Consider the following 9,586-nt stretch of genomic DNA (forward strand, 5'->3'; position numbering starts at 1 on the left):
ATCCTTTTTCCAAGTTAAATGTCAAATATTGATGGAAAAAAGTTAATATATTTTGAAAGTAAATACAGTAAAACATTCTTGAGAACGCTTAAATTTTTAGTTTACTGTCTCAGTGAACCATGTCTGGAGAGTTACTTAAAAGTTCACTTCCGGCCGGGCGCGGTGGCTCAAGCCTGTAATCCCAGCACTTTGGGAGGCCGAGGCGGGTGGATCACGAGGTCAGGAGATCGAGACCATCCTGGCTAACATGGTGAAACCCCGTCTCTACTAAAAATACAAAAAACTAGCCGGGCGTGGTGGCGGGCGCCTGTAGTCCCAGCTACTCGGAGGCTGAGGCAGGAGAATGGCGTGAACCTGAGAGGCGGAGCTTGCAGTGAGCCGAGATCGCGCCACTGCACTCCAGCCTGGGTGACACAGCGCGAGACTCTGTCTCAAAAAAAAAAAAAAAAAAAAAAAAAAAAAAAAAGTTCACTTCCACTTCTGAAGTTAGTTAAGATATAAATATGTTTAGATGAATACTCATCGAAGGATGGAAAAGAAAACCATATTACTAAACCAGTGGCACTGGGTAAGCACTAAGATTAGCTCAAATGCAAGGACTGGAAAATATTTCACTCTAGTTTTGAAAGACAAATTACGACATACAAAATCTTATAAGCTAACCACAAGAAGATACCAGTTCACACTCAGTAGGATGCCTATAATCAGAAAGACAGCAACAATATCGGTGAAGATGTAGAGAAACTGGAACCCTCGTGTACTCCTGGTTGAATGTAAAATGTGCAGCAGCTTTGGATAACAGTCTGGCAGTTCCTCAAAATGTTAAACATAGTGTTATCACGTGACTGGGCAATTCCACACTTAGATATATACCCAAGAGAACTGAAAATGTGTCCACACAGAAACTTGTACACAAATGTTCACAGTAGCATTATTCACATTAGTCAAAAAGTGGAAAGAATTCAAATACCCATCAACATGATGAATGGATAAACAAAATGTGGTATCTATACAATAGAATATTATTCAGCCATAAAAAGGCCAAAAGCACTACTGATCAATACTATAACGTGGATGAAACCTGAAATAATGTTAAGTGGAGTCTGTCACAAAACACCACATATTGTATGATTCCATTTATATAAAATGTCCAGAATACTTAAATCTATGGAAACAGAAGGTAGATTTGTGGTTGCTTGGGGCTTGTGGGAAAGCAGGGAGTGACTGCTAATGGGTACAGAAAGCGAAGAAAATGTCCTAAAATTGATTGTGGTGACTGTTGCATAATTTCATCAATGTAATAAAAAACTAGTGAATCGTACACTTTAAATGAGTAAATCTTATGGTAGGTACTTATATCTCAATAAAGCTATTATTAATTTTTTTAAACCTGCAAGCCACAACACTGAATAAACAAATGATGAAAATTTTTGTGTTTATCAAGACTGCAACATAATATCTTTCCAGGCAAAAGAGGATATACACATAGACAAGAAATAATATGAAAAATATTCTCTAGTTCTTTCTTAAAAAAAAAAAAAAAGGCAGTGGGAGGGGCACACTCTCCTTCAACCAGTCTTCCTCTAGCTCCTACTCTCTACTTTCAAAATGTTAAAAAAAAATGGAAAGACGCTAAACCCACCCTTTACCCTACAATCTGGCTTCTTCCCATACCCCAACCCAAACTGCTTTTTCTAGTCACCAAAGCACTCCTACGTGCCAAATGGAATGGGTACTTTCTCAACCTCACCTTACCGGTCCTCCCAGCATTATTTGACTCTGGTAATAACTCCTTTCTTGAAACTCTCCCTGGCTTTTCTGACATCTCTGGTTCTCCTCCCTCCTTCTTGAACACTCCTTCTCAGGAACAATCACTAGTATATCCTTCTTTTGGCTGTTCTTTTAAGACTGATGTTCTTCAACCTAAAGCTGGTCACTCTATAAGTTTGCTGGAATAAGCTCATTCACTCCCATGATGTCAACTATCTCCTACATGCTTATATGATGATGCCTACATCTTTAACTCCATCCTGTCAGAAATCTTAAGCTCTACATTTTTACTGGATGTCTCAGAGGCAACGCGCAGTTTTCACATGTTGAAAATTAAATGTATCCTCTTCTCCCCTAAACTTCCTCCTACAATGTTGTTTGGTCTCCTCTACTTGTTTCTCCTCCCTCACTCCTTATTCTACCAAATGGTATTCTCTACCTTGGGTGACAGATACCAAGCTAGACATTTTGCAAGTCATAATACTATACTCTTTTCTTCTTTACTACCCCCATCTAATGAATCATTGAGACTCCTTTCTTAATTCTTATCAGATGTGTTATATACTCTATTTCCCCATCTCAGTTCACTTTAGGCCCTCACATCTCACTTCTTCTATTTCGACAGCTTCCAAAATGCCACTCTTCATACTGCCATCAGACTCAACTTTGTAAAACACAAATGATTGTTTACCTTTCTTAAACGACTCAGCAGTGCTCCAGAAGCCCAGACTAATGATTCTCACCTTTTCTACCAGAACCTATCTGAGTAAGTGAAGGTTCAGAGTACAACTCAAGGAGCAGGCTGGAGAAGGTGAGGGTGGGGGAATGACGCTGGAGTGGGCCAGCATGTCTATTTTCTTAACACCTCCCTACTTTCTCCATGACTCTAGGAGTTACAATGCAGACTGTCCAGAATTGCTATTATCGGTCTGTAGAATAAAATCTAAGTATAGCATAGACATAAGATCCTTCACAAAAAGACCTCTAACTTTCCCAGCATCACCTTTATCATTTACCATGTATTAGCTCACTGGTTCTCAAAGTATGGTCCAGGACCACCTCCCCAACCCCCAGTCATCAGAGGGAGTCTGTGTGGAGTAAAACCTAGGTCTGTGAAACATGAATGTGCACCACTCTACTTTATACATTTATCTCTCAGTTTGTAAATACTAAAAGTAGAGATAATTGAGATCAAATTCTGATCAGCCACAAATTAGCTATTTGCTAATTTATTAGCAAAATTAGCATGTTTTCAACATGCAAATAACCATCTAGGAAACAAAGTTCTATACAGTCTGGGTACCTTAGTTGTCTCCTCTTTAACAGTATGGGGCACAACCAAGGCCAGTAATAGACACTCACAGAATAGTTAATGACAGGTGGAAAATTTCTATCCTCAATAGTAATCAAGAAATTCAAGTTAAAACAAGATACCAGTTTTCAACCATCAAATAAAGATCAAGAAAATTATAATATGAACACTCATACATTACTGACAGTTGTATAAACTGACAAAACTTTTTCAAGTTTATGAACATGTATTAAATGTTTATATACTTCTGCCTAGTACTCCCAGGAAGCTATCTTATGCAACAGTGAAAAATGTAAAAGTTTCGCAAAAATTTTAATCACAAAATTATTATATGTAACAGCAGAAAGTAGAATGACCTAAATACTCAACCACAAAGAAATGGAATTAAGATATAAAATAGTCACCAAGTAGTAGGCCAGCTATGGTGGCTCACATCTGTAACCCCAGCACTTTGAGGCTGAGGCAGGAATTAGAAACCATCCTGGGCAACATGAGGAAACCCTGTCTCTACAAAAAATACAAAAATCAGCAGGGCTTGGTGGGGCGGGCCTGTAGTCCCAGCTACTCTGGAGGTTGAGGTGGGATCCCACGGAGGCTGTCGCTGCAGTGAGCCAGGATCGCAACCATACACTTCAGCCTGGGTGACAGAGTGAGACCCCATCTCAAAAACAGAACAAAACAACAAAACAAAACAAAATATTAACAGACGTAGCCTTTAAATGATAGGACTATAGGACGGCTGGATAGAGCAAAAAGAGCATTGTCACCAGAGTCAGGCAAGTGGAGTATTCATTTGAACTGTGGTCTAAGTGTAAAGCATTATTATTATTCTATTAATTTCCAAATTTGGAATAAACATTATTTTATAATGGAACAGTTATATCAGCCACATTAACTCTAAGGCTCAGTCATAAAATGTTAAGATTTTAAAATGCATTTTTAATCAACATCAGAATTTAAGAATAATAGTTAGAATCTATAAGTTAATCTTTTTTTTCTCTTTCCATGCCAGGGGAACATAGTTCCTCTCCAGCCTTCCAGTCAGGGGAAAAAGCAACACCAACTACCAGCTGCCTTAATTACAGCTATTGCTTATCAAGTCAGGAAATAAAAAAAAAAAAAACAAGCCCTATAAAAGAATAGCCTTAGTCATCAAATCTCCAGTGAAGAATCACCTAGCTATACCTAGGTATCACGGAAGAAAAAGGAAACTCATTCAGTCTTTGAGAAATGAACTCTCGGTGGCGCATGCCTGTAATTCTAGCACTTTGGGAGACTGAGGCGGCAGATCACAAAGTCAGTCAGATCAAAGTTCAAGACCAGTCTGGCCAATACCATGAAACCCCATCTCTACTAAAAATACAAAAATTAGCCAGGCGTGGTGGCATGCGCCTGTAATCTCAGCTACTCAGGAGGCTGAGGCAGGAGAATCGCTTGAACCTGGGAGGTGGAGGTTGCAGTGAGAGGAGATTGCACCACTGCACTCCAACCTGGGCAACAGAGCGAGACTCCATCTGAAAAAGAAAAGAAAAGAAAAGAAAAGAAAAGAAGAAAGGAAGAAAGGAAGAAAGGAAGAAAGGAAGAAAGGAAGAAAGGAAGAAAGGAAGAAAGGAAGAAAGGAAGAAAGGAAGAAAGAAAGAAAGAAAGAAAGAAAGAAAGAAAGAAAGAAAGAAAGAAATGAACTCTCCAATAGGAATCCCTGACTCATCCCCAAAGCATGAACCCTAAGGCTACTTCTCCAATACAGGAGTTCAGAGGCTGGGCACTTGTCCTGATGGCCCGCATCACCAAACAATGCTCCTCCCTGTCGGTATATGCCTAGGGATAACAAGGTGACTAGCATGCAAACAAGAAATGACCAGGGACCACACCATCTCTTCTTCCATAACCAAAGTAAGATGGTAAAAAACTAGTTTTAGGCCCGGCACAGTGGCTCACGCCTGTAATCCCAGCACTTTGGGAGGCCAAGGCAGGTAGATCACTTGAGATGAGGAGTTTGAGACCAGCCTGCAAATATGGCAAAACCCCATCTCTACTAAAAATACAAAAATTAGCTGGGCGTGGTAGCTTGCGCCTGTAGTCCCAGCTACTTGGGAGGCGGAGGCAGGAGAATCGTTTGACCCTGGGAGGCAGAGGTTGCAGTGAGCTGAGATTGCACCACTGCACTCCAGCCTGGGCTACAGAGCGCAGAGCAAGACTCGTCTCAAAAACAAAAACAAAAAAAGCTAGTTTTAAACGCCTTAAATATTCAAAGTATTTTCTTCTACTTTCGCTAGAAAGTAGTAAAAAGGGGACTGCATCCAGTTGCTGTAAATGACACCATTCAAAAGATACTAAGACAATAAAAGTTCAATAGTAAAAAAGGAAAATACCCTCTTTTCCTTAACCCTTTCAGATCAAAAAGTAATTTTTCAAAAATACATAGGCTAAATATCAAGAGCAAATGTTTAAATATAAGCAATATTTTTATTTTTAATAAGGAATAAGTTAGATTATTTAACTTATATTTTCAATCTTCAAAAGATACTGAGAAAACTTTACTTCCATCCTCAATTATTGGTCTGGGGAGGCGGGAATCACAAAGCTCAACGATACTAGTATAATATTGTGTAAGGTCAAGGACCTATTTTATAAGCAGTTAAAAATTTAACGCTAAGCTTTACTGGACCGGTCTCTTTAAAACGTGAAAAAGTATTCACTACTAAGTCATATCACCTCCACCATAAAAACTACTGTACTTTTTAAATAAAAAATAAAAACTAGCCAATGTCTGCTGCCCATTCATTTTACAGATATTAACTGTGTATCCTTTTCATAATCAGGTTTCAGAGTTAAGTGATTATTCTTGGAGGTGTACCTTACCCAGGATAAAAATTTTCCCTAGCTGATTTCCCCTTCCCAACCCCCGCCAAGACTAAGGAGCAACCACTTCCCAAAGTCCCACTTCCTTTTCCATTCCCCAGACCTACAGGCTTTCCAACGCCCCAGTCTTGCGCAATATCCGTAGAAGCAGCAGCCGCAACCACCGCCTCCTAAGCCGGGAAACAACCCTAGAGGGAACATTGTCCAGCAGAAAAATAAAAGGGGCGGGGGTTGGGGGGGGGGTGGGTAACATAGGAAGTCGACTTCTGGTCCCACGCCTTCGGATCTGACCCCCTCATAGTGAGCTAGAGCAATAGTGTATCTAGAGCAGTTTCATGAACAAGACTTTTAACCTTCACCTCCTCTCAAGCCTGCCTGCACAAGCAGAGGGCGGAAAGTGGGGGGTGGCGGAGGCGGGGGGGGGGGGGCCCTGGGAAGGTTATCTCCCAGTTCAGGGCTTCGGCCCGTAGCGACGCCTCCGCCCCACCAGGACTATTGTTCCCAAGTTCCCCACCCCCACCCCGGATAGGAAGTGATAGTCACATCCCCTTCGCCTTCGGCAATATCCCCTGAGGAGTCCGAAGTCGGTTTCCTTCAGGATAATCCCCCCACCCACACTTATCCCCGGAACCGGACCCCAAGATCACCTTAAACCTAGGTCTCAGGAGAGGAGAAGCGGGACGCGGGTAAATGGAAATTAGGTAAACCCATGAGATTCCTTATGGACAATCCTTTCCCAAGCGTTGGAGATCATGATTGCGACCCCAGAAACGGCAGAAGTCCTACCTTGCCCGCTTTGAGACCATCTAAAGCAAAGGGATCCCAGGAGTTAGTGCCAACCTCAATTCCCCCCGTTCCTCTGTCAGCCACGATCTGCACTCCTCCCGGTCACAGCCAGATACCCTGCCTCGACCCTCCTGGGAGGAGCGGACTGGGCGGGGAGATGTGGAAACGCGAGCACCCCCCGGCCTGCACCTCACTAGTCTCCGGCTCCCGGCCGGGTAAACAATAGGTGGTCGCGAGCCGCGGTGCAGGCTGCAGGCTCGGCCGCGCGGCCGCTCCCTTCGCGTCCCGGGCGCCCGCGCGGGGGTCGCGAACATGGGAGAAGAAAGGAGGCCACGGCGGGAGGCGCTCTCGATTCCCGCCGGCTTCCAAGACCACCCGGCCCACCGGGATGGTGCGCGCCCCCTCCGCCCCTTTCCTCACAGAGGTACACAAAGCACTGGCGGCCCGGCCGGGAGAGGCGGCGATGGGCTCCGGCGCCGGCGAGACAAGGCGACAGCGAGGGGAGAGACTCACCATGAAGTCCCGAGCGAAGTTGTCCTCCCCATTGTGGTCAGGACTCTTCATGGCCTGGACCCTCTGGATGAATTTCCTCAGGATCTCCACTTGCTCCATCCTCCCGCGTCCCCCCGGCTGCGGTCGCTTGCCCCCCCCCCCCCCGCCCCCCCGGCGCAGAGCCCGCTCCGTCTTCCCCAGCTCGTTTCCCCAGCACGTCCCTCCCTCCCGACCCCCGCCAAGCCCCGCGGCTCCCTGCTCCTCCCCACTGCCCTAGGCGGCTGCTGCGGCGGCACCGGCTGGGCTCCCGACACCACAACTTCCAGGAGCAGCCGCCGCTCTCCCACAGTACCAGGCGAGCCGCTGCGGCTAGCGCCAACCCCAACCCCCAGCTTGCTCCATCCTCCTTCCCCGCCCTCCTCCTCCGTCGGAGACGCCGCCGCCGCCGCCGCCGCCGCCGCCGCCGCCTCAGGAACACAGCTAGCTCTCCGCTCGCCCTGCCCCCCCCTTCCCGGTTCTTCCTCCCCCCCCCCCCCCGCCAGCAGCCGCAGCCGCAGCCGCCTCTCCCCACGGGCGCGTCCCCGCCGCCACCCAGATGCGCGGCCTCGCGCTGCGGCTCCGCCCCAAGCGCCGCGCCTGCTGATCCATCCCCGCCCGCCTCCCGGCCACGCCCCCAAGCCCGCCCTGCCGGCCCCAGCCCCGCTTGGAGTGGCTGGAAGGCACTTCAGCGGGCGGCCTGGAGACCTGACTCCACTTCCGGGGCGTGGCCCCGTTCAGGGATCTCAGAGGTCTGAGTAGCGTCGAGAGGAGAGTTGGTTCCTCCGAAGGAGGGAATGCGACTCAGAGCCGGGCAAGCAGTAGTGTGTCAGAGTAGGATTCTGCTGGAATTTGCGGTCTCACTGCCTACTAGGGAAGAGAAGCAGTTTTCAGGAGTCCCGCACCGCCGCCAGCCGTGGACTGGGCCTACAAGTCACGGCCTGTGGAGTCCAGGAGTGGGGGCGGGCGAGGGCTGGCTGGAGGCAGGCTGGGAACTGTAGTAGTGTCACCGCCACGTTCGCAGCAGGTAGATGCTCATTTTGGTAACGGATTGGTGAGAGTGGATAGCAATTAGGCTTCGGCACCTTGGAGTGTGGCTCAGCTAAGGGAAGTGAAACGCTTCCTGGGTGAGAGGACTTTTATTATTTGCGCATCCTCTTAAACCTGGCGAGTGAGCGCCTGAGGTTCGGAGTGCCTTCTTCCCAGATGACGCGGGTGTGGGATCTTCGTGTTTGCCGAACTGAAGGAAATTTGCCTTCCTGCCTTTAGGTTCGCAGCAGTTCATAACTGAATAAGAGACTTCCCTCAGTAGAATGGACTTTATTTATAAATCTATTAAATCTTTTTTTTTTTTTTCCAGAGCTAAGGTCTTGCTCTATCGCCCATTGTGCAGTGCTATGATCACGGCTCGCTGCAGCCTTGAACTCTTGGGCTCAAGGGATCCTCCTACCTCAGTACGTCACCAAGCCCAGCTAATACATTTTTAAAATTTATTATTTATTTGTTTAGTTTTGGTAGAGAAGGGGTCTCACTAGGTTGCCCAGGCTGATCTCAGATTTCTGTGCACTGGGGATCCTCACCCCCTCAACTTCCGAAAGCGTTGGGATTCTAGGCGTGAGCCACCGTGCCTGGCTTGTAAACTTCTATCAGAGAATTTATTCTGGTCTAACTCATCATTTACAAATAAAGCGACTTCCTGACATCCCCCAGAGTATTCTTAGCAGAGCCGTAACTAGAACACAAGTTATTTTACTTTCACAACAGTGGCCTCTCACAATGTGACAGAACTGAAGGATTTGATCCGTGAACTGACTTTCATCATTTATACCCACAAACGTTTTTGTACAGAGCAGGGAATTTGGTTATAATAGGAAATATCAGTGGTAGAATACTTTCTTAGATGAAAGTTAGGAGCACTATGGAATTTAGTGAAAAACTCATAGAAGAAAACAGGTGTAGGCCGGGCGCGGTGGCTCATGCCTATAATTCCATCACTTTGGGAGGCCGAGATGGGAAGATCACCTGAACCCGGGAGGCGGAGGTTGCAGTGTGCCGTGATCACACCACTGCACACCAACCTGGGCGACGAGAGTGAGGCCCTGTCTCAAAAAAAAAGAAAAAGAAAGAAAATAGGTGTAACAGGATACAGTTTATTTACTTCTTCAAAAAAAGGAAAATATTTCTCTTAAAATAATCCAACTAATATATCCACCCCAGAAATAGGCACGTCAGACCGGGTGCAGTGGCTCACGCCTGTAATCCTAGCACTTTGGGAGGCCGAGGTGGGCGGATCACTTGAGGTCAGGAGCTCCAGACCAACCTGGCGGA

The 9,586-nt window shown here is 46.3% G+C and overlaps 1 protein-coding gene across 3 annotated transcripts in view; it reads right to left on the bottom strand.

Annotated features, from left to right (window-relative positions):
* PTPN12 (protein tyrosine phosphatase, non-receptor type 12) overlaps window positions 1-7,698 on the bottom strand; it is a 106,322-nt gene extending 98,624 nt beyond the window's left edge. For 2 of the 3 annotated variants that reach the window (XM_025380066.1, XM_025380065.1), the window contains exon 1: window positions 6,785-6,857. Coding sequence is in view for 1 of the 3 variants with exons in the window: in XM_025380064.1 (XP_025235849.1) it covers window positions 7,244-7,342 (99 nt within the window). In the remaining 2 variants the exon portion in view is untranslated. Of the gene's footprint in view, window positions 1-6,784; window positions 6,858-7,243 lie in introns of those variants that run through there. The other variant, XM_025380064.1, reaches the window with a different exon arrangement.
* Window positions 7,699-9,586: the final 1,888 nt, after the last annotated feature.

Source organism: Theropithecus gelada, chromosome 3 (genome assembly GCF_003255815.1).
Source record: "Theropithecus gelada isolate Dixy chromosome 3, Tgel_1.0, whole genome shotgun sequence".
In the NCBI taxonomy this organism is placed as follows: domain Eukaryota; kingdom Metazoa; phylum Chordata; class Mammalia; order Primates; family Cercopithecidae; genus Theropithecus; species Theropithecus gelada.